Source organism: Pyrgilauda ruficollis, unplaced genomic scaffold (assembly GCF_017590135.1).
Source record: "Pyrgilauda ruficollis isolate IOZ18807 unplaced genomic scaffold, ASM1759013v1 scaffold3, whole genome shotgun sequence".
Lineage (NCBI taxonomy): Eukaryota > Metazoa > Chordata > Aves > Passeriformes > Passeridae > Pyrgilauda > Pyrgilauda ruficollis.
Window position 1 is genome coordinate 3,525,816 of NW_024524377.1, and position 26,088 is coordinate 3,551,903.

At 38.5% G+C, this 26,088-nt stretch overlaps 1 protein-coding gene across 1 annotated transcript in view; it reads right to left on the reverse strand.

Moving 5' to 3' along the window:
- Positions 1-225: 225 nt before the first annotated feature.
- SPOPL (speckle type BTB/POZ protein like) overlaps positions 226-26,088 on the reverse strand; it is a 33,240-nt gene continuing 7,377 nt past the window's right edge. Inside the window, exons 2-11 of the mRNA XM_041472955.1 lie at positions 18,213-18,347; positions 17,913-18,034; positions 17,494-17,645; positions 13,845-13,972; positions 9,637-9,814; positions 9,487-9,542; positions 7,786-7,908; positions 6,580-6,722; positions 6,442-6,495; positions 226-4,413 (exon numbers count right to left, since the gene is read on the reverse strand). Coding sequence (XP_041328889.1) covers positions 4,269-4,413; positions 6,442-6,495; positions 6,580-6,722; positions 7,786-7,908; positions 9,487-9,542; positions 9,637-9,814; positions 13,845-13,972; positions 17,494-17,645; positions 17,913-18,034; positions 18,213-18,290 — 1,179 coding nt within the window. The 5' untranslated portion in view covers positions 18,291-18,347 and the 3' untranslated portion in view covers positions 226-4,268. The remainder of the gene's footprint in view (positions 4,414-6,441; positions 6,496-6,579; positions 6,723-7,785; positions 7,909-9,486; positions 9,543-9,636; positions 9,815-13,844; positions 13,973-17,493; positions 17,646-17,912; positions 18,035-18,212; positions 18,348-26,088) is intronic.

Here is a 26,088-nt window from a genome sequence, read left to right on the forward strand (position 1 = left end):
AAGTTAAGCTGTCCAGAGCTTTAAAGTGTCAAAACAGAAAAATAACCAAGTTAATGGAGATCAGAGCAAAGCTGCAAGATGATCCTCCCCAGAAGAGGTTTCCTAAAGAGCAGCAGCATATTTGACATTAGACTGACAGTGCTGGTAAAATATCTTCCTCAAAGCAAAGGCAGGCATTGGGAACACATGCAGGTACAGACAACAAATGAAGACAGACACACTCTGTATAAGTAACAACTTTATTGTAACTTGATGTGCTGAAACGCAAAAATATTTTCAGCAACAAGGTACAAAAAGTATTTCACCATTAACATCAGCTGATAAAAAAAGGCTGGATGGTTTGATACGACTGTTTACATATCTGAATTCTCTTTATCATTTCCACCCCAAAACAGGTCCAAGTCATTTCACTGGTCTAACTTCTAAAATAGGACTCATTGATCTTAAGCCTTCAAAAACCAGGTTACAAATACAGTGAAGTTCCTTGCAAAACACTTGAAATAGTAATTCCCTTTACAAACATAGTCCATTTACTGTAAGCAGAAGCCAAGATATGAGACTAAGTGTCTTGGCTAGCTAAGCAGCTAAGCTCTGCACTAAATACACTACTGACAACAGACAGAGGACAGGTAACATTCCATTTGTCAATTACAAAAAAAAAAAGGCAATTAAGCTTAGGAATTTTGATCAACTGTAAAATTCAACAAAATTCGACATTTCAGGTAGCAGTACCTCACGTTTGCAATTCACTGCCTTCTGTGAAACACAGTCTCAAATACTGCACGTGGTTTTTATTCTCCCAAAGGAGAAGCCTTGCCGTGAGGATTTAAAAGGAACACAATCTCCGTGTAGGTCCTCTACTGATCTCCTGTGCAAAGGTGAATTTTATACTAAATACTCAATGTGTGGAAAAACATCAGAACTAGAGTAACCTTGTGTCCATGATTATCACATTTTGACATACACTTATCTTGTAACAGCAAATATTATCACAATTTCACAAAAAGATACCATTACTCAACTTGTATCTGTAATACTTATTCCACTTGTTTGTGTAGTTTGTACCTTGGTGAAATTGAATTTAGGAAGCAAGAATCAACATGCAACAGAGGTCAAATGCAACTTGAACTTTTCCATTTCAATTGTGTACCAAAGAGTATTCTTCTTCACCTTTAAAAATACATTTTACAAAGACCTTGCACCCTGTTAAATCATCCCTTCATTGCAACAGTTTCCTATAAAGGCACAATGTGTTCATACTTCTGCATGCAGTAAATGGACTAGGAAATAAGGATTATTTATTGAAGCAACTTCCACCCAAAGCATCTCCTTAGGAGAGGTTTGAATGGAGGAAAAAAAAAATATATATATAATACATAATAGCATTTTAACAGCAAATTGAGTCCTTATTTTTAGAAAGTCACCCTTGACAAAAAACACCACACAGTCACACACACACACACGCACACGGGACACATGCAGGGTTCTCCCCAGAAAAGCACAGAAGTGGTGGTTCACATCTATGAGAGAGTAGTGTTGGCAAGCCAAAACATGGCACCTTCATACGGCATATTCCTAACCTGGAGGGAAAACCAGGAAAAACCCCCAGGATTTCAGCCTGGAAAAACCTGACCAATGATTATTCCTGATCTGCTGCACTTCCTACTGAGGCTTTAAGGGCAAGTTCTTGAGATGTGGGGAATGAAACCGAGCTACAGAATCCAAAGGGGAAGGTTGTAATTATCAATGTCCCATTCCAGTGAGAACACTGCATGTAGGTAATTAAAGAGGTGAACAATTAGTGCACTCACTTAAGAATACAGCAACTGCTTTACCTTTTTCTCAAGATCTGTCAGAACTTGAAAACATAAATAAATAAGTCCAATCTGAACAGATGGATCAGCAGAGGGCTCTTTCCTGTTGGTGTAACACACTGCCTGGCTCGAGGAGGGGACACCCTATGATGCAGACAGTATCACAGCACAGTGTCTGACAATTTTTTGGTACAAAGTGTGCTATTAGGCTTGAAAAAAAAAATTCTAAAAACCCTTAAGCCTTCCATCTGATTACTGTATGTTGTTACTTTAGAACAGGCTGACCTGGGCAATCATTACAGCATTAAATATTCAAATCACTTTGCACGTGAGCACTGTGAGCTTTACAGTGATGAGGATGAGGAGCTGTAGTCCCAACACGTTACACAGTGCAGCAAAAACATGATTTTGGAATAAACACCTTCATCTCCTGTTGTGGAGAATGCTTGTGAGACCTTATCTTAGATAAATATTTAAAAATTGATAAATCTCTGTAAATATATAATTTGATGCCTTGTGTATTATTAAAATTTCTGATTTTACACTTTAGCCATCATAAAGATTTAGCTACAGGGTAAGAAAAAATTCATGTTCAGAGGTTTTAGTCTTCAAAATTGGACTGGGCATTTTTTTTTCCAATTTACCTTTGTAAGTGGTTTACTAGATGCTAAAGTATAAAATTATATATTTTTAAAAATTTAATTCAGAGCAAGTCAGATGAATCTCAGTGAAATGAGGATGGAGAAACAATCTGAAATTCTTCCTCTCTCTTCCCTGCATGACTTTTTTTAATAGGCAAACTCAAACCCTTACGCAAAGATGTTTATAAATTAGGTGAGATCTCCTCCCATTCCCCACAGCAAAACCCAAATCTTCCCCCCAAAAAAAGAAATACAGCATATTATCACTATTACAGTAAACTCAATGCAATAACTCAGGGAACATTTAGAGTGTGCACTACTGCAGACTTTTCCTCCCAATTGTAAACAAAGCTATCAAACACTGAGGATGTTGATATTAAAGCTAAGGTTCATATAGTAAAGAACTGGCCCATGACAAGCAGTTTACAAATGTTTCATCCTTTTCACATTATGCAGAATTTCAATACCATCCACATTATGCAGAATTTCAATACCATCCACAATGCTAGTACAATAACTGAAATGCAAGACTGAGCAAGTCTCTGCTTGCAGATACCATCTGACATTTCAGGGAAATACTCCTGGATGTGTGCACAGCCTCCCCAGGTGTTTGTGGGAGCCGTGCATGTACGTCAAGATGGGAAAAATCCCCTCAAAGTTTTTACCATTCACATGCCTTTTTCAAACAAGCGAAAATATTCTGTTATTAAATATGAAAGCTCGCAATAGCCACCTTCAATTGAGTCTTAAAAAGACATGCCTTTCTTTTCTAACAAAACTAAATCCCATGTGGCTGTGGGCATCTTAAAATGTATCTAAAAAGTTAAGCCACAATTACCTGTACCTCATTAATTCATCAAAAGCAAAATATATATGTACCACACAACATACAAAAGTTACACATTAAAAGTGCATATTCAAAATCCATTTGGCCCATTTCCTCAATTTACATTTGGTCATTCTATGCATCCTTGACTTTTCTATGCAACCATACATTGGGATATATTTATTCCATATACAACACTATTCCTTTTCACATTGAGCTCTTTTACCTCTCGTTCAGTTCTGCATTAAATGTAAACTAATGATGGACCGTAAAGAAACACAAGCAAAAGGTTTATTCTGTGTTTCTCTTCACCGCTGGGACAGCTTTGACACACACACAATAAGCATTACAAACTGTAATGAAAATACATTTTTGGGCCAAACCATTGCATATTTGCCCCCACCATGAAAAATAAATTATGTTCAAAGCAGTATATTGCCATAAATAGCCTGTGGGCATTTGCTGAAGGCAAACAGGCTCTCCCTATATTTAGCACTTGCCTAGGGTACACAATGTGCCTCTGGTTCAAGTGCTTTTAATGAGAGGCCAGCCAAAACCTTCCAGTTAACACAGGACCAAACTATAATCTTTTTCTTTTTTCTTCTGAAAATAATGGAAGATCCCTTTCAAAAATTAATCTTCAGTTATCAACTTTACTGCATTATGGAGCTAGTGCAATCCTGCAGAGCCTAGTCAAAAAGACAAGGCACGTTAAAAAATAATAATAAAAAAATCAAGATACATTAGACTATATGGACTAGAGAGTCATTGAAGATAATTTAAGGCCTTTCAGTGAATTAGAGTAATCAGTCTAATTTAAAGCTGAGGATTAAACCATAAATTATCCATCTGAAAAGCAAACAATAGGCTTTTTCAGCTTCTGTTCTGTGGACAAGGATAACAAAAACTCTTGTTATGGTTTGTGAAAACACCTCTGGACAAGGAGGAGTGGAGTCAGTCCAATTTCTCTAGAGTTCATGGAAGATTTCAGGACTGTTTTAGCCGTTTGCGTGGAATGCCAAACTGTGGACACTGTGCAGACGCCAGAGCGCGAAAGGCCTCGGCTACTAAGTGAGGGTGGGAGTGGATCATGGACTTCCAGCCTGCAGTTTCCATTATGTCTGTTGCTTGGCTGAAAACAGAAGCATTAAGAACAGTCACACCATTTTACAAACCAAATGCACAGTGGAGAAGAGCAGGCAAGGCAGAAGTGCTGCAGGAGGGCAGTCAAATATTGTGGGATAGACTGTGGATGTCAGGAGGGTGCCAACAGAGAGAAGCAGCAATTTGCAATTTGGGTATAGAAATGCAATCAGATGTGGGACAAAAGGTACTTGTTCTGCTCTACTCAGTACCAGCCAGACCTCAGCTAGAGAACTGCATCAGAATAACCATCTTGAAATTACTCATGAGAAACAATGAAGAGGAAAACTAGAAGAAAATGAGGTCTAGTGCAGAGACGAAAAGCAAGGGAAGACACAATAATCTCATTACATAAAAGGGCATGCTCAATTTGGGGAGAGAGAAGGATGACAAGATGAATCAGCTGAAACTGCCTCAAAAATGATGCAGTTCATCTCCTAGAAAGAGCCATGAAGGCAGATTAGCTGGCTGGCTCAGACCCCTTCACTGGGAGCCTGCAGTCTCAGTCTCATACTGAGAAAATTCACTCTTTTTCAGTGTAGATGATGGGCCACATTCAAAATAGCTTTCAATGGCCACTATTGATTTTTAACTAACGTAAAAACAACAACAGATTTCAGCAAGTATCACATTGACGCCCAGGAGATTAAAAACTATGTATTTACTCAATGTATGTATTTACTTTTTGGTGAAATAATAGAAAAAAAGCAAAAAATTCACTTTGCACATGAAGAATATTATATTGGCTGGGTAGCATGTCACACATGACACAGGATAAATTTGTAATTTGGAACTAATATGCATCAATCCCAAGTTCCCATTGCTCTACATTTTCACAAGCCATTTGTGAACACCCTCATGCTGTTTCAGGAACATTATCAAGCATGAAGTTATCAGCTGACCTCTACACCACATGATCTCTAATCTTTGGCAGATTTCTAATGCAAGCCTTTAATCTGCTGCTGCAAGTCAGTGAAGGTAAGGGCTTTGAGAAACAATACAAAAGTTCAGACTCCCTGGTGTCCAGAGCCAGTAAATTAAGCCAGGCCTCTCCTATTATTTCCCTGAATTACTGTAGATGTTTTAGCTGAAGCAAAGATGACCAGCATGTTAACTAGCAAACATTCAAGACAGAAGTCAGCTCAGGAACCTCCAAATCACTTGAGAAAAAACACATTAAGTAGTTACATAGTTATGATTCTGACTTATCTCTCTTACCGGTATTCTACTATTTACCTTTCACCACCCACTTCTATTCCACATCATGCTCAATCATTATGCCTATGAAACCTTTTCTGTTTCAAGGAGAAACAATAATTTAAACTAAGTGGTACAACACAGCCTTTAAGTTCTCTGGAGATTCTGATGGTAAGAAGTAAGTGCTTCACTGCCCTTACACTGTTTGAGCCTACTACCAGATATTCTGCAGCTGGCTGTCTTCCACTTTGTGATTCACTAGAGCTGCTGCAATCCAGAGCCTGAGCCACACAGTCTCAACCTACTTCCAGTGTAGGCAGGAGCCCTCAGAGTCAGAGGGACCTGACTGACGAGTTGTGTGGCCTCCAGAGCACTTGTGCTGGCATGTGGGAAGGTGCACAAACACGTCCCCAAAGGCAAAGAGAGCAACTGCCCTCTCTTCTGTGGAAATACTGCAGGCTCAGACTGACCCAAGCAAGTCTCAAAACCACAGTGGGGTTATCACTCTTCCAGGCACAAACCTGGGTACTCATGAGAATGGTTTTCTCTATGAAGGGTGCTTCCATCACCTCACAGCACTATGCCCCTGGGAGAGGGAATGAAAACCAGCTATTGTTAGGATCTCACACTGGAGAGCAGCTAACATTCCCTGTCATTTAAAGGGGGAGTCACAATCATAACTGGGGTAGCATCTGCTGAATCCTACTTTACTTACAGTCAGTGACAGGCCTCAGTAGTGTGGAAATGAAGCAACAGTTCTTAAGATCTGCAGTCTACTTAGCAGTGTTTGTACAGAACATCGTGGGGCAGGGAAACTTACTTGCTATTCCAGTTTTTCCCATCTTTACACCCAAGTTGTCTAAGAACACTGCACCTGCAAGGGAGAAATGTGCTAATATTGAGAAAGTACACCAAACATAAACACAAACATATTTAGAGTCTCACAAGTATTACTTGCCTGTTAATAAAGTCTATTGCTTGTGCTTTTAGCTGCTCAGCGCTGTGCAAATCTGCGAGGATAAGAATGTCAGCAACATTTTCTACCGAGAGGTTACTACAGAGTGCTTCCTCACACATCACCTTCAGCCGTTCCAGTGCATACTGGAGAGAGAGAAAAACTGCACTAATCATTCCTCAAACTCATTCCCTCTGTCCTCATCTCTTAAGTTCTTAAGACACTTCCAGGCAGGTTTGGTGGCCCCCGAGTTTAGCATCAAACTGCTTCCCCACGGGTACTGCACAGCACAATGTGCTGCAGTGAACAGTTCTCAACTGTAACACAGGCATCAGGCTGGGCAAAAACTAATTAAAGACCTTGCCGACAGAGTTTTTAATCAAACAACAAAAATAACTCATTCAGAAGTTTTCATTTCACTTCTGCTTGGTAAGGGAGGAGGAGCAAGGAGCCAAATCAGCATTGAACAGGTTCACATCTCTAAGTGAGGGGCAAGAAATGAGACAATGGAGTTTCATCAACTACATTGTTTAAAACAAATTTAACTTTATCCCCAACCCATCTCTGAATTTCCTAATTACCCTCATACCTTTGATACAGCCTATAAGAAATCTGATGGGAAAAAACTGCATTCCCGTATTATATTTTGCATTAATAAACTGCGTTTCTTTTTTGAAGGATGTCACAGTCTGAACAGGTTTCATTTTTATTTTCTGGTATTGCAGACAATCATATATATCAACCTTATAACAGTCAACTTTATAATGGTCTCTACATTTATCAGCTATGCCCTAAATCAAGGCCAGCATTCAAAAAACCCTTAATTGCTGAGCTGCTGTAAATCTCTCCATCTCAAAAATCACAGTAAAAACAGTATATAACAATTTTAAGAGTAGACATGATCCCAACAAAGAAGAGACAAAACATAAGAACTATTAGGTTTGTAGGGAAGACAATCCAATTTCTAAAAGAATTTGATACTAAATAAATACCTGAAAAACTTCTCTTTAAAAACAGATTTATTAGCCTTCTACTGCTCAAAAAAAGTCTATTCTTTCCTATCTTTCTTCATTTCTGATGAGAACTGCTTCTTCATGTTTTAATAAAGCAAAATATATATCAAACAATCTGAAAATAAGATTTTTTTTTTTTAAATCAACATTCCCCAAGCAAACACCAGATTTGGGAAGTTTGGAGTCAATTACTTACTTTGTCTGCAGCTGCCAACAAATTGTCAGCCATTTTTTCAAGGTTTGGTGCTTTTCCTGTGTAAATGAATCTCATCATTTCTTTAAAAACTTCAGGGTCTACATCATTTATTTCTACACGATTCTGGTAAAGAAGAAGAATCAATAAAAGTCTTTGGAATTTAGCTACAATTTCAAAGTGAATATTAAGTATCATGTGCATGCATTCTACAAGTTTCATTCACCATCCATCATACAAAATCCTCACAAATTTAAGGTAACATCCAACAATGTAAAGCCGAAAGCCATCAAAAAAAGCTCTTAAAACTTAGGTAGAAATCAGCTGGAAAAGCTCCAGCAATAAAAAGTAATTGCAATTTTTTTTCCTAGAAATGCATAACTCTGGAGTCTATCACACAGACTGTACATAAAGCTCAAGACAGTTTCAGGAATACTAAAAAATGCTTCTGAGCTTCCAACACAAAGACAATGTGTTTGGAATATCAGAAGTCAGAGCAGCAGACAGATCAAACTGAGCCATTCTTGCCTCAACTTAAACTGAGTCAACACAGCCCAGGTTTTGTTCTGAGCACCCAAAAAGCAAACACACTGAACTGACATCACACAGCTGAATATTGCCATAATGCAACAGTGGCATTGCAAGCTTGACCAATCCTGTAACAGTATCCCCTAGAAGCAACTAATGAAGTAGGAAATAATGTCAAAGATGTAGAAGCAAACACCAGACTTTTGAAAGGAGTATAAAAATCCCAGGCACAGGTGATGTGCATGGTCTGGTTTCCTGTCAGTATATATGAGTAGGGCTGCACAGGGGAGCCATTGCTGATGAAGGCAAAGGCCTGGCATGGCACATTACTCAAGCTGGGACATGTTTGGATTTCTTTCAGTCCAGGAACCTCCGTAAAATGCTCCCAATACTCCAATTCCAACTGTGACAGTTTCCAAACTGGAGAGATGCTGGGAAGGAAAGGGATCCTCAGCTGTACCACAGCACCACTGTCACCCAATGTATTTGTGCACACAAGTGGCATCTTGCACTTTTCAAGACCAAATGATGATCATCTATCATAACCCTTCTGTGAGGTGATCAGTTCCTCTCCTTTTTATGGATTCTGCCTATAACCAACCCACTTTTGATAATTCTTCAAGACAGACACAAACAGCTCCTCACTGTGGGAAACATCAGGTGCACAAAAGCAGAAGTAGCACTTGGCTGATTAAGAAACCATCTATCCAAAACACTTAGACAGGTCAAGTGCCTGCAGAAGCTGTGAATGAAAAGGTGTTCCACTGCCTGAGGGCTTAATTCCAGTCATAATCCACCTCTTGTTTCTTGGTTACCATAAAAAACACTTCAACACTCTACAGTAAAACCTTAGTCAAGTCAATCAGCTGACAGGAAGATACAAACTGAGGCAAAAAGGGGGCAGAGATTACCAGGTCAATTACACCAGTAGCTAATGTTTAAAAACATTATCTAGGGCAGATACAAATACCTGAAAAAATCCAAATCTCCCAGCACCTCTCTCCCCTCTTTCTACACAAATTCCCTCAGAACTCACCAGGACAGGTTCAGAAACTGTCCTTCATGCACCATAAGAACCCTCATCCTCCTCAGTCTGCTCTGCCTCAAGTTTTCTACAATGTGTTCCTCTTTCACAAGGTACAAATATTTACATGTAATACTTTCAGTGAAGCTTACCTTTTTGCTTTCCTCCATTTCGTGTTCAAACATTGCATTAAAAACTGGAGATCGTGCTGTATCAAGAAAAGTAAATATTAAATATAATCAAATTTTAAACTCATAGCGATTTAAATTACAAAATAATAGCAATACAAAAGTAGAAAGTACCTGCAAGGACAGATTTATGAGCTTTGAATTCTTGTCCTCCTACATAAAAACTGCAATCTGTAAATCTTGTTGTTTCCCAGAGATTCCCTAAATCTTCTGCTAGTCGACATTCAGGTACCTTCAAAGTGTTTGTATTAGACTGTCCTGATATATTTACTGAGTCTTGGACCACGCTTACCTAACAGAAAATCACAGCAAGACAACTCCTTCATAACTGAATGCCAACAATAATTAAATCACAGTACCTATTGCCAGAATTCCAACAATTCCAAAGCAAAGCAAAAAACAGTGAAGCTTCTGGCATTAGGCTAGAACCATAAACCAATACTTTACAGTTTACTTTTAAGTAACATAAAACAAATAGGCCTTACTTAGACTCTAATATTGTGTACTTATCCAACCAAAATCAAAACAGAGAGCACAATACAACGTGCCACCTGACAGAAATGCCAATGTAAATAAGGACAGATACAGTTCTTGGAAAACGAGTGGGAACAAGAACAAGTTAATGCTACTTCAGAGTTAAATTAACAGTTCAACACTTCACCCATCTCAGTAAAATATACACAATATACAATTCTATACAGATCATCAGGATCACGTGGCCACAGAAAAGTTTCAGGAGAACAATCTGTAGAATTTTTCAATATCCCTTATTGTACTGACAGTTAAATTTATTCATAACCTGCAGTGTGATAATGCAAACTAAGTGCAAGTAACAGTTCCTTCATTATTCCCTTTTACTTAGTCCAGATGAGGCAGGAACCACAAGTAATTGTTTTCCAAACAAGATGAAAAGCCATTACTTCCAAAATACAAGGTGTAGTAGGTAACTTCAATAATGAAATGCATTCTCACAGGATGTAACTTCTGTACAGAAGCAGTTAAGAAAACTGAAACATGTACATTTGAAGTGAATATTCTGCCATTATTCCCCACGTTTACATCTTTCATATAGGAATGGAACAGAACAGCAGCACTCCTTTCTGCTTTTTCAGTTATCTTCACATACTAAGTCCTTTTAATCAGTGTGTTGGGTAAACAGAAGAGCTCAGCAGGTTTTGCTTCTCTTGTCTGAGAGCACAGACCTGAGAATAAAACCTTTGTAACAAGCCATACTACAAGATCTTGATCACTCCATCTTCCAAACACAGAAAATCAGGATTAGATCTTAAGAGAAAATGCTGATACTGTTAGGATCAGGGCTTTGGTTGATTTCCAAAGGCATCTGGAATAAATCTGGCATAAAGCAAAAAAAGCACAGCTCAGCTTCACAGAAAGTTGGAGCACTGCAAGCCAAACTACAGACCAGAAGAGGAGGAGGATGATCCAATTATGACAGCAGCTTGGGGATTTGAATCACTGCCTAATTCCCTGTATCATCTCATACCCCCTTGTGAATACAAGAAATTCCTTTTTATTCTTCCACCTTAAAAAAAAGAGAAGAAACCCAAAGCACAACAAAATTTCCCTTTCACAGCTGGACTGTACATTTATAACACTGAATAAAATCTACAGAGCTATTTCCCAGTTTTGACACACACAGTGATTTCAGGAGATATACATACACACAAAGGAAGTTTTAGCTTAGCCAAGCTCATCTTCTGTTGCCAGAGGAGAGTTCTGCTTTTCCAGAGCCTTGACTCAAAGTCCATGGTCCCAGTTGTCCACACAGCATCATCCTGTTAGCTACAGACAAATGCCTAGGGAAAGTCATCTACACACTCTTTATGTGCACTTAAATTGATATGTGACCTTCTAAACTTCTGCTTCAGAATGGTTTCTAATACATACTGAGAGCTGTGCAACACAACAATTTGCTAAAGGTCATCTTTTTAAGATATAACCCAAGCAAAGTTTTAATTCAAATCTCCCCCACCTGAGTGACCTGGAGTGTATTGTCCTTTAAAGATCCAAAATACAAAGGATTGCAGGGGTCTGATCTTTCACATCTCATTCCAACAGGCATGCCATAAATCAAGTGCATCCTCTTATTATTTATAATTTATTTAAATAAAACTGAAATCCAATCAAGTTAATCCCATATAACTGTCAAAAACTTGTCAATGTGAACAAGTTCTGTGTGATGACAATTAACAAGCATACTGTCCATGATTTTCTTGATTTTGAATCTGTGGTAATCTAATGGTAAGGGTGATATAAATGATTCTTTGGACTACTAAGGCAGGTAAGAGATCTGTGAAAGCAGAGAACATTCTATTCCATTAGCAAATGGAACATCTGCAAGGGTTCAGTACTTTCAGATTATATGGAATGGAGATTTCAGTCAGAGATCAGTGTGCCCAAAAATCTGAAGTTGCATTTAATCACAAGTCGCTGCTGGCAGCACCTGACTTCACAAAGTATTAAACTTAACAGCCCCTCAGTCCCATCCAAGGGCACATCCAGCTGATCTTGAGAATCTTTGGCAACACAGAATGAATATCTTTGCTGCCAAGGACAACCAAATAATCTTCCTGCAAGCCAACAGTCAGTAATCAGAGACCTTCACTAAATACCTGCTACATCTGACAAGTTTTATCAAGGCAAGTGCAACAGTTAAGAAGTGGTAAGTCAGCTTTCCAAACAGGAAACAAGTAGGAAGGCAAACACGGAAATCAGAGCTTAACATAAAGTTCTAAAAGGACAAAAACTTCAGGCTTGTCTATGGAAACAGGTCCTTCAAACAACACCTGTCATTTCTAAGGACAGCTGAAGAGCTGGTATCACACATCCAAAGAAAGAAATTCTTAAAATATTTGGATTTTCAAGTTTTTCCTTCACCCTGAAACAAGCCAGAAGTTATTTTAACATGTTCACTGTTCCTGTTTTACTTCCTTCCACATTTATAATCAGGGTAGGTCCAACACTTCACAAAAGCCATTCACATTAAAACATCAAGATTTTTTCATAGGGATTATCATCAGAATTTAAATAACAGTATTTCTCTGTGGAAATACAGTATTTCTTCTACTGATATATTTTTTAAACAAACTTAATCTCTAAAATTAGAGTGATCTATTCCTAAACCAAATGCTACTTTTAAGAGCTGTTAATTTACATCAAAGTGTTCATTAGGAGGACAACTTAAGAAGAGAAAATGCTCAAAAGTATCTTTACAGAACCATAAAACACTTGTTATATCTGCTTTTATCACCCAAATAATTGTATTCATAACAAATTTATCATGCAGCTAATTTAACTTGTCTAACTGAAAATAAGATGCACTATATTTGCAATATCTAGTCTCAAGGGCCACATTTCAATTATTCTTCCTACCCAGCATAATGACATATAATTAAATTGTAATCTTGCCAAGACAATTTTACACATTTCCTGTAAATACACAGATCAAAGCAAACTTATTAGCAGTTAGAGCATCTATCATCCTCCTAAGTCACTAATCACTTTATGGCAGCCCAGATAACCAGCCAATGTATATTCAACATACACTCCACTTACACTGCTACTTTCTCTTCTTTCCATTTTTAACACCAAGTAAGCTTTTTACTGAAACTTAATATGAAAATTTAGGTTATGGACATAAATTATATTATAGAAGAAGGGACCCACAATACACCATGAAGTTAAATTTATACCACAGCTCTCAATGTTAATTTTCAGTATCAAGCACACCTTCTACAAGACACATTTTGTTTTCTGAGAGAATGCAAGTAACAATTAGTCAAAAAATAAAGTGTTTAATTTACTGGAAAGACCTGTTCATTGGTTAGAGCCATCAATTAGGATATTAAAGGAATATAGATTCTGACAATCAGTTGGGTATTCTTTTATAATGTGAACCAGTATGTGAATATTTCCATCCAGTGAAAACCAATCCTCTAATTCCAAATACAATGTCTTTAAATAAAAGTGACCTCAGTAAAACAGCATTTCTCTAGACAGCACACACCAGCCACCTCTGGCATAAATAATTTTACAGTCAATTCTGATGTAACTGTGGCAAATTCATAGAGAAGTCCAGCAGTTTACAAGTAATCAATTCAATATTCTACACGTCAGTGTACAAGCACCAAAAAATAAAATAAAATGTAATGCAGACAAAACAATGTATATTTCACCAAGTTTGTAGTTTTCAAAGACTTTCAATTTTAGAGTATGTCACTGTTTCAATCAACATAAATCTCTATTCATTAGAGCAGGAAACATTTTATTTAAAGCTTTATTACTTAAAAATTAATACCCACCTCACAAAATAATGTAAGCTTGTCATCTGGTAGAAGACCATTAGCTTCATCTAGTAAAAAATCTCTTCGGATAAATTTCTTAAACCCCCAGTCCTTGCCTTGCACAAATCGATACGCTCTTTGGCTTTCTGATAAAAAATTGTGTACAAATACAGCAAATTAAATGAAAATATTAGCAAATAGCACCTAATTCCACATCAAGACTAATATAAAAATTAATCAGTTTTTCTCATTTGGATCACATGTCAACAGAACTGATTAAAACCTTTTAAATATTGTAACAGTGTTATTTTATAAAACACTTGATAGAACTTGGAGCACAATTTGTAATTCAAACCATATCCTCTCATTAGATCTCTCAGGCACCATCCAGCACAAGGAGTTTTTCAGTGAATGTTTAAGAATGCCAATGTGTCAAAAGAGGAATTGTTCAGAGGGAAGCACCATTACAATGAATTTGTCACCACAAACCCATCCTGACAACACTCTGCAGTTGTCATAACAATCTGGTTTGACTTCTTCCTGAAATGGAAAATCTTGTTTCACAGGTTGAAATTATTTTGAGATACAGTAAAAGCATTAAAATAGCAAAACAGAAATGAAAGCTTTCAACTGCTAAGCTATCTTTGGTCATAAAATATAGTAATTATATTTATCTTTTGGCCCTAGTTATAAGAATTTTTTTTAATCCATCAGATTTGCTGTGACCACACAACTTTTTTTTTTCTAAAGCTCACAGCCAAAAAAGAACTCTCATATTCATCTCAGTGCAAACACATGTAAATTCAGCAAGACCACACATTTTACATGGCTGGTTGACTGAAAAGTGGCCACTTGTTGCCCAAATCAAACCACAGGAAAGAGCACCCTACACTTACAGTAAAATATGGGAAAGAGGTTATTTGGGAATGGCTTTGAGAATCTAAGGAGAATAAAGCACATTCTGAATTAAATTTAGCAAGATTGTTCAAAATTAAGACAGCAAGACTACTGAAATAAGAGCAGAGGGGGAAGTGGGGAGGGATCTTATGAAGAGTTCTTTAAGAAAGAACTTTTCTTTCATTCCAAAAAGCTGGGCAAGAAACACATCACCATTTCATTTGCTGTACACAGAGATACTTCAGCTAAAGAGAGCACTTTAGAAGTTTAAGTCAGAAGTTTGTAGCAAAAGCAAAGTGTTTTTCGTGACACAATCTGTTAAAATATCCTTCCTTCTAAAGCCTTCAAAATAAAGCCATCAGCAAAGCCAGACTTCCCTACACTATTGACCTTGGCAGCACCCCTGGAACACAACTGGAGCATGTACCACAGAAAACACACACGTGTCACACGCTGCCCTCACCTCCAAGAGCTGGAAAAATTATAATTCAGAACAGCTCTTCACTAGGATTACATCAAGCAAAATATCCTGTAGAGATTTTCACTGTATTTTCAGAATACACTGAGGAGCCACCCAGGAGCTGCCACTGCAGGAGGTGTGAGGTCTCTGTCCCTGTCACCTCATCACGCTCCTGTATCAACAAGCCCTTGCCCATGCAGAGCACAGCAGCAGAGGGAAATGCACTCCCTGAAGTGCAGGGTGGGCTTTGAGGGCACCACACAAACACACAACACTGCTCGCATTGGAAAATCTGTATACCAAGGAGGAAAACACGTTTTAAAACAATATTGTCTAGTTTTTTTGGCATCTGGATTAGTATTTCCACACTTTCACCAACTTTTAACCTCATTACATTTAATTAAAAGAAAAAAAAATCAGAAATTCACATTCCCAAAAGCATTCACAAATTTCTTCTCTAGATTCAGCCCAATTGTTTACTCCGCAGACTTAGATTTTACCCTTAGTAGCAACAACCAGTGTTAACTCCCCAAAATTAAGAAACAAAATAGAGCAGCACAAAAGTGCAAATGTATTTTTCTTCTAATAAAGTTAAAATGTTAGTTCATTTTCTGTTTCATACACAGCTTCATCCCTTGAAGCAGCAGCCTATGCATGAATTATCAATTTACAAGGGACACTGGAAGTGGGGCATCATTTTCCTGTCTCAGTAAATAGACAGCACCCACAGCAGCAGATAGCAAATGGCTGGAGAGTCCAAGAAATAAGACTTCTGTTGGTAACTTCCCAAAGTGAAAAGATATTTATAACCCCTGTGGTGCCAAACCCAGCACAGCTACTATTGCAGAAGCTGCAGACACACCCACTCACAGGATTTTTAGCACTGCAGTGGATGATGAACCAGCAGAGAGCTGATGGGTCAGGATCTGGGTGTTTGCTACAGACCGGTCAGGAACAAACAGGTCACTGGAGACTGGGGTCCTGGGGGACAACAAATCAACAAGAACCTACAATGATCCCCTAAGGTAAACACAGGGCCAGCAGGACCTGGCTAGAGATCAAAACAGATTGCCCAGATAAGCTGTGGAGTCTCCATCCTTGGAGATCTCAAAGCACCACAAGTCCCAGGCAAAGTGCTCAGGCTGACCCTGAGCCTCCAGAGCTGCTGTGCAAACTCAACAATTCTGTGCTTCTATGATTATTCCCAAATAGGTTTTGATGTAGTTTCACGTTTTATTACAAATACCAATCCACTCCAGGACTGTGTCAAGTCCAGATGTATACATCCTGCAAATGATTCTCCAAATTTACACAAGTGTAGCTTTCTCATATAAGCTCCAGAAGAGGAAATTGACAGGGATTGAAGAAATCATCACCATCAGTGTGAAAGGATTAGTAGAGTGAAACATGCACGTGAAACATATATATTTACCTTCCTTCCCAAGACTCCAATAATTTAATTTTTACATTTGAACTCAGTTCTCTGGATTTAGTTTGAAGACTACAAGTGGGCCCAGTTACTTAAGGAGAAATAGCAAGAACTTTGGCTATAAACACTGCAGAACTACAGATTTTTTTGTAGGAAATGCAGAGCTTGCAACAAAACAGGACCTCAAACATCTCTTAAGTCCTGGAGTAGAAGAAGGGAAGAAAAACAGATATTCTTCACAGACAGGATTTGCAGTAGAATAAATTCAGTGCAGATCACCATTAAATTATTCATTTCCACAAGAATCCCAGCTTTCCCAAAAAGCATTTCCAATGCAGGCTGTGCTCACAAGTTTGAAACTAAGTGCCTTCTATACATTTCATATCAACAAAACAATTAAATCAAATCACCAGTTATTTCAAAGTCTTCTAATTCCTTGGATACATGGCACATGTTTTCAAACTGATTAAAGTGTAAATCAGCTGAAAGACCAAAATATTGTAGAGGATGCCTAAAAAAATCCAGCCATGTCTGCTTATGCTGTTTAAAAATGGAAATCAAACACTTCCAGTGTAGCTACAAACAAGCAAATACACCTCTCCTAACAAGAAACAAGAATAATCTGCTGGAAAAAGTAAGTGACAAGGACCTGGAGTGACAGCAGTTGGCAATGTGCTGTAATTTATACTGCTCAGGATAGAATTAACATAGCTCAGTGATCAGAAACGTGTGAAACATGAACAGGATTTTATAATTATGTTTCTAAAAGGAAATTAAAAAAAAAGCTATTTTAAAAGTTTATCTCAATATTAAATTCCGCTCTCAACTGAAAAAAATAACATTGCTGATGTTCTTACAAAACCACATTAATATTCCCTTACCCATTGCTTTTGTTTCTTCTCTTTTAGCATTCAGCAAGGAAAATTTGAATTTTGCTCTGACTTCACTTTTTGGACAACTGACTAAAAGCAAATACAATGACAAGTAGTCTTTGCTTTCATCATCTAATCCCTTTGGATTCACTCTCAGGCACCTGAAAAAAATGGAGAAATTGTAATTTTTTAATGGTACCCAGAACAAATTCAGAAATACTTTTACAGGACACAATCATAAAAGCTACTGAAATAAATGTTTCCTTTGTGATTGCTAACATTTTGAAATTGGAACCAATCCATACCTACAGTAACCCTCTAAGAAATATCCAAGTCTTAATATTTCTTTTTAATTTAACTTTACAATTTTTGTGAGCAAAATAACCCCAAAACAAAACCCAAAGCACTTGCTCAAATAAAGACCTTACCACTTCATTTTGTCATTTGGCCCTGACGAAAATGTAGAACTCTTTAAAACTTCACCCATTTCTTCGCGGCAAAAACTGAAGTTATTAATGGTCCACATGTATGAAAATTTTACTACTTTAACCTGAACAAAAGATCAGAAAATGTTAAGAAAATTCAACTTACATAGCAAGTATTAACTATGAGAACTACTTAGATCGTCAGCTATATTTATTCAATATGTCAATAACTTTAGTTTAGTGTTTTTAACAATTATTATGACAATAATAGAAAATGAAGCCATTGGAATTTATGTAGATTACCTGGGTGTAACACCAGCTTTCAGCCACAGGTCCACTGGACATCTCCCCAGGAGGAGGTGGGGTGGGAACCCTTGACATTGCCACTTATTGCAGATTTATAGTATCAAGAGAGCAATCCAAGCTTCAGTAATTCTCCTAAAAAAAGGAATTCATACATTTTTTTCATCCTTTTTAGGTGTGGGAAATAGAAAAACTCGTATTACTGTGTGTACTAAATTATGCATCTGAAAATTGAACCTGAAAAGAGGACAATGGCTCTGCTGGGTGTCACACATTAACAACCACTGGTGCTCAAAACCTGCAGGCTGAGCCCTCACACAGTAATTTATAAAAATAAGCACCTCTGCATCACACACCACCACTAATGACAATATTTCGACACCCCCTTTGCAAATTAGCACTCTGGCCACTCCAGAAGTGTTATAACTTTCTTCAGGCTCTCCTCCTTTGACTTGCAGAGTACCCAGAGCACTCAGTCATTAGTACAATGCCTTAAGTTTTCACCCAGACATAATTCACAAGAACACTCAGCCACCTGGGAGCAGAACAGGTTCCTGGGATTTCTGAATGGAGGGTACAAAATCAGACCTGCCTTTCAAGCAGTATTTTCTTTCACAGATCTTTAACACCAACAGACACAGCTGAAGAACTATAATCGCACAAAGCCAGAAAACAGTTTCACTCAACTCCTAACAAGAAATAAAGCAATTTTGCTACGAACTACCATGACCTAACAGCACTGCAGCTCCTCCTGCCCATCAGAAGCTGGGTCACTCACCCAGATCCCTCACACCTGGCTACACAGCAGAAATTGGGCCTGGCCAATGAAAGAAAGTGGGCAATGAGAGGGCAGCTCTGGATTCCTGGCTGGCCCTCCTTAAGGGAGGGTTTGCTGTCAGCTGTGGGCAGATTTCTGTCACAAGCACAGCCTCTCACTTAAGCTGCTTCATTAAATTGCTAAAAAAGTGAAATGAACCCTGATCAAACCAGAAAAAAATCAATTATTTCTGCCACAAAACATTTCCTCTTAGTACAGAAAGTTTCTTTAAACATATCCTGCTATCACTTAAAAGCAACCATCTTTCTGCAACATTTGACTGCTTCACTGTACAGCTCTTTTTAGCTGTGATAGAACAGCATTAATTGTCTTCCTCAAAAGATGTGATTGCACATCACTAATCATGATGGAACTCTCCAGGGATGGAGCAACACTTAGAAACAAGGTTTTATGCAAACACTGGTAAAAAGACACTGCAAGAGCAACCTACAATTCAGTCATGATGTAACAAGTTCATTATTCCTACAGGAAGAATTCTGCTCTGTGAAATGCTGTGATCCTCACTGGATGTTTTCCCCCCTGCCTTTCTGGTACTGCTTCTCACTCATGGTATGAAGCAGCTCTTCCACATCAAAGCCTGCTGACAGGTGATTGCTCTGAATCACAGAAGTGGAAGAGCTTGAAAAGAAAGCTAATTCTCAATTTTTACCAGATGAGGAAGCAGATGCTTTATAATAATATGCCTTAATCAATCTCTACCAACAGATCTGCTATGACAAGGTGAAAACAAATACTGAATAGGTCTCCTGTAAGATATGGATCCCTGAGACATTGAAAACTAATCATAAACACAAGTCAGATGTCTTTAACAAATGAGTTTTCCCCAAATAAAACTTGTATTTGTGGCAACATTCAGTACTTCATTAGTACTTACAATAAATGAAAAACCAACATCATCCCTAAATTTAAGATAACCAAACTTGTTTACTTCATGTTTTTTTAAGCAGGAAACACATCTATTATGCATGTTGTGTTTACATAGTTTTTGCTTACATGTTTACAATTGATTTTGATTCTCTGTACAGAGCCACCCAGAGTAAAATTCCTGGGAAGGATACATATGAACTTCTGCTTTCAAAAAGCAAATATTAGCACGTATATTACCATTATTTCAGGAAGCACATCCTACTCAGGGGTGACAATTGAAGCTATTGCCCCAATGCAATGGATTCTGACACAGAACCATATCCTGAAAGGGTTAGAAGAGCTTATCTCAGCCTTACTGACCCTGCTTGCAGCTCCTCGATGCTCCAAAGGTAAAAGAAAGAAGAATATAGCCCATTCCTTATTCTGTCATTTGCATGAGATGCACAGGACTGCCTAGTCTCTCATCTGTACCTCAATTCTTCAGCCCATTAGACCAGTCAGCTCCCAGTAATCATGAAGGAGCAGCAGATCTGAGCCAAATTTGCTCTGAAGAGGTTTCTAAATTGGAAAAATCTGAAAATAACTGCTACACACAATCTCTTTTAAGAAAGTGTTCAGTGACCTTGGGCCGTCTACCAGTAGTTATCTGCCCACTCCCATCTCACAGCTAAATCAGCTTGATTCACTGAGAATTTTACTCTAAGCAAAGGTAGTTATTTGCAATTACTTTCAGGTTGATGTGTTGCCTTGTCTCTGTACCTGCTCTACCCATGGCAGCTGTGCTTCAGAGGCTGCTTCCACCTGCTGCATGGCCTTTACTTAAGGAAGGCCTGATTTTACCTAAGAAGGACCTGAGAAATGTGATTTTACCTAAGCACATTTCTCAGGTCCTTCTGAACAGCCTCAGCTTTTTGTAAAGTTTCCCCTTTACAGCACTAGCACCAGACAAGTGATTTTCATGACCTCCTGATACACCTATGAAGAACACATTAACACTTCACATTTTTGCATGGATTTACTAAGCCAAACACATTTTTAGACTGAGAAAACTGGCAGAAACTCTAAATCCTTGATACTGGGAGTCTGTGTTGAGGAGCTGTCTGTATTTTTTAGTATGCCTGAGCACACAACCAAAACAAAACAAGGACCAACCAAGACAAACTGAATAATGGGAGAATGAATAAACAGAGCTTCTGATGCTCTGTTAACATGTACCAAAAGAAGGATGGAAATGGTTTAGCAGTACTGCAGATCTGCCCTTCACTTTACTTAATCAATTAACTGGGATTTGGGGGCAGTCATGAGGATATTTACCAGAGCTACAAGGTGAGAGAAAACACAAGCTTTCACGATGCTGTCCTGAAATCAGAGGATTTTGAGGTGTTTATAGAGAGGGCTTCTTGCAGTCTTTAGACTGACAGCCAGCCAGACCACACTGAGCAGCCACCAATGGTCACCAGGGCAAAGTGGACCCTGCACAGGCAGCCTGAAGGTGAGAACAGAGATGCAACTACACACCCTTTGTTCTACTGTGCTCTACATGGGGAGGAGACTAAATACTACTCTGAAGAAATTGTTTATGAATCATTGATCAGCCACTGTCATCAGCTCTGACAAAATGGTTTTCCAAGTACCAACCCCTCATCACAGCCTATTAGACCAAATGGTTGGGAACAGAGAGAGCTGCAGTTCCCAAAACCAGTCAAGGAACAACTGGGTGGAATTAAATCAGTGAAGTGCAGGAAGACAGGTCTGCTATCTGCAGGATGAAACAACTTAGAGGGACAATTTTCATGCTAGAACCTGCATTTATTACTCTGCAGGCTATCATGAACAAAACAGCAGAAATGAGGGAACATTATCAGACAACAGGTCCAAGAATTTTTAGGCAATGCTGTGCCTGTCTGGACACAGCCCAACAAACCAGTCTGTGTGGCCATTCTGCCAGGCAGAAATGTCTGACCATCAGGGCAAACATGCACTGGGAACAGGAAAACAAGCTTTAATGGATGGGGTAAAAGAAGTTTCTGGTTTTCAAAAGGAAAATGAGACGTATTTCTAAATGGTGTCAAGTTCCTTTGTTTGAAGTTTTTTCTAATGAACTAATATACTGAATATTGTACAGCAGCCAGTGCTGATTTAATTCAGAGTTTGTGTTCATTGTCTTTATTGAACACTTTGTGTTAAAAAAAAAAAAAGAAAAGGTCAAAGGTTGTCTGCTTGTACTTCCAGACCCCAAACATGATGGGCTTAACACTTCTTCTACTGGTCTATTAAGGAAGGTACTGGCTTCACCTGATAATCACTCTGCAAACAGACCAGATTCTGTTAAATTTGGATCTTCCAGGAGCTCATCCTCCTACAGTGAGCAAGTAGGCAGATATAACATTAAAAAAGGAGATTTCTCAAAGCACTTTATTTAGGAATTAACTGAAGTGCCCTCCTAGTCAAATACTTATGCTAAATTTAAAGCCATGTGAAATTGATTATTGTTAATTAATTACCTGCACACACAGAGTAAAGAAAGCACTGGCTACCTTCCAAAAAATGTATTTGCACAGATTTTCATCAAAAGCTGTATCAGATCTCCATTTCCCCAACTTTTAAGATTAAAAGCTACTTCCTGCATCCATAGCATAACTTTCAAAAATATTACCTTTTTTCCCCGGTCTGAAATTGAGTATTCATCAACATTATTCTAAACAAAGTTACTTTTGAACCTCTCAGAGCTAGACAAGAGCACATTCCCAGTCTCTTACATCTTGTGCTGGAATTATCTCAACTTTTTCACTGAAAAAGTGATTAGCTTGTTAAGAAAGCACCACATACATAGGAACACATAGAGAAGAATTTTCTACGCCCCCAATAATAAAACACAAAACACTTGATAAAGGTGTTTGAAGAGCTGCCCTGTTGGGAGGATGCTGCCAGCTCTGTCCTTAGGAGCAGCTCAGTGCAGGAAGCAGATGCCAGGAGCTCTCCCAGGGCAGGCACAGTGCAGCAGGTGCACAGGAGGTGCTGCACATTGAACCATTAACAGCAATGGTTTACCTCAGCACTGCTGGTAGGATGGCTGAACAAATTGTCTTCTGCAGGGTACCCAGCACACCCCAAAAGTCAAATCCAGCCTGCCAGAATCAAACCCAAGGATGGTTCTCCAAGCAAATCTGTGACCCTGTCCTGCTCCCCCAAGAATGAGAAGAAAAGCACGTTGTGAACTCAGTGATCAGGTCCTGCTGAGCCTCTTCCTTCCAGCATCCCTTCTTCCCAGGGCTCAGACCTTCAGGCTCAAAGTGGTTCCCTCCAGGATCACACCAACAAATTCCAAGTGCAAGTACTGCATATTCCACTCAGATGGTGACAGTCTTTTCCTGAGCAGGGCTCAACACTGCACAAAATGCAAAGCTGTTGTGAATTAACTTCTTGTCCCCTCTCTGGAAATTCTGATGTTTCATCACTGGCTGAAATAAAGATCACCCTCTGAAGTTTAACTGGAAAATAACATTCTGTCCATCCAACTTTTTATTCCTAGTAAATACATAATTCAGAACCCAAATATAGTTTGTGAAATTTTGAGGGTTTGGCTTTAAAAAAAAATCCAAAATAAGTCCTCCTTCATTCAGTAACATCACCTCCCAAAAACCCATTCAAAATAAACATGGTGTAGTTACAGAGACACTTATTTAATTTCCTCTCGTTAAATTATCACCAGTGAACAAAGTATTACATAGTATTATATAATTAATATGTAAGTGTTTTACATAAAACTATCAATATTTATTCAAGGAATCAGTTTCATTTTTCAAATTACAAAGAAGGCAAATTCTTGGGATAAACACCATCTTCTCACTTCTTGGCTGAGGAAGATTATATTTATGAATATAAAAATGAAAAAAACAAACAAACCAAATCAAAATAGTTAGGTCTGAAGTGAAAGACATTCTACGGCCAAAGTTATTTCTGCACTGCCCCACCTGGACCCAGCTGGATCACACAGTTGTAGGCAGCATCAGCTTATGAAGGCCAAACTATTTAAGAGTGAAAAAAGCCATGTCCCCTTCTCACTGATCACAGGATTTGTGGAACAGCCACCCACCACCTGGGTCACACTTATTTGGTGGCATGAAACGCCTATGGCTTGAAATTATTTTTTTAAGAGTTTGTCTTATAAGCTAATTAAGCTTACATAAATTCCTACAGTTTTTACTAGTACATAGGAAAAAAATGAACTTTGCAAAAAATAGGATTGCTTTCTTAATTAGAAGGATTTGCATCCCTTCACAATTGATCTTTTTGAAAGAACTGCTGTTGTATTTCCTAAACAGCTAACTATTAAACTAAGTTTCCTGCTGGATGATCCACAACACAATAACAGATGCCTGAAAGGTCTATTAAGCTCAGGCAGTTTTCCAATTTGTTCAGTTATTATCTCCTCTGAAAACACACTTAAGATATACCTACGAAAATTTAAATACAGTGCTCAGCATTTATTGATTTTAATCCCCATCTATCACTGCATCATTTGAGTGAACAGAATGTCTCATACTTACACAATTGCAATAACATATATCCATCCCCTGAGTTAGAAAACTTATAGGTAAGTTAAGAAGGTACTACACTTTATGTTATCTGTAGTACTTCTAACATGAAAAATTTCTCCTTTTTGGGGCAAAAGGAGGGAACAGCAGTTGGGCTACACACAGGAAAACCCTATGACACTTACTGAAGAGGCAGCCTATAACACTTAAAAAGGTTTGAGGCTTTTTTAGAACATGATATTTAAAAATGCTTATTTAAGTATATGTTTGCTCTGGAACCACGCAATAGCAACTAAGTTTACACAAACCCAAGTTTTGGGGCTTAAATCAGAAGCTCTGGCTGCTCCTGTGTGCTTCAAGCTTACCATGTCACCCTTGCCACCCCGCAGCTCTGCTGGAAGCCTGTGCCCTGCCAGGAGACACAATCAGCAGCCACACCACGAGCCAATTCATGACTCTCTGCACACTTTTCCAGTGAGAAAAAAATACTGTCATGGACTGGGCTGTGACAGCTGAGAAACTCCATGTACACCCTGTCACCCCTGCCCGGGGACAGTAAACTCCAGCAGAGAGAGGGCAGGCAGCTGGGCTCACAGACATCTCAAAATAGCTGCAACTAAGACTCCAGAATTTAAAAGCACATCCTCATGGTGCTCCCAGCAAAAAGGCCCCAGCAAGGCATAACCCAGCACGTGGGAAATGCCCAACTTTTCAGAAGGATGATGGTGTACCTATGACTGATGACACTGAAGTCAGCAGCTCAAAATTAGCAAGGTAATAGTATTAGTTGTAAAAACTGTGAAGTTGCTTACATGCTATTTTCAGGCTTTTCTCTTAATTTTCTTTCCTATCCTAAGGCTTTGAAAATAAAGTTGAATTTTACCTCAGCTATGAGGAAGCCCAAGTGCTCAGCAGAGCTGGAGCTAAAACTGTCTGGTTTACATCAGCCAAGCTCACAGATAAAAATCCCTCAGCATTAGCCTTGCATTATTGTTCTGTAATACAGAAAACCCACTGTGCTCTGTATTAGATATCCCAGACCACCCCCTCCAGCAGTCATCTATGCATTTCCCTGGAGAAGAAATGCAAGATTATTTCTTACAGCATTTTTCATTTTCATTGCCCAGTCTAGTTTTACAGGACCCAAAAGAGGTGTATTTCCACCACGATTCCTCTTGGGAAAATATTCTATTCAAATAATCTATTGCTGTCGGGGTTTGTTTCCTGGTATACAGCCAAAGTGATCTTTTCCCCTCCTTAGTTTCACTCCATTACTCTTACTCCAACAAATCATTGACATGTGAAAAGTATATTAAATGAAGACATTTTTTCTCTAAATGCTTCAGTTACACACAATCAAGAGTTCACCAAATCAAAAATGCTAATCTCAACTTTCTTCTTTGCACTTGGAACAGGAGTTTGTACAAGCCAACACAAAGCTGATTCCAATCGTAACAAAAAAATATTTTTCTTTAGCAGATTCACAGCTAGTCTGGGGTGGTTTGGGTTGTTTTGGTTTTCTTTTCTTTTAAAATCCATAAGATTTGTGGAAAGCACTGGCCTGCACTCTCTGGAGACAGTGCTGTGTTGTCATTTGCTGCAAAGGAGCTGTACAGGGCAGCAGAATGTTCTC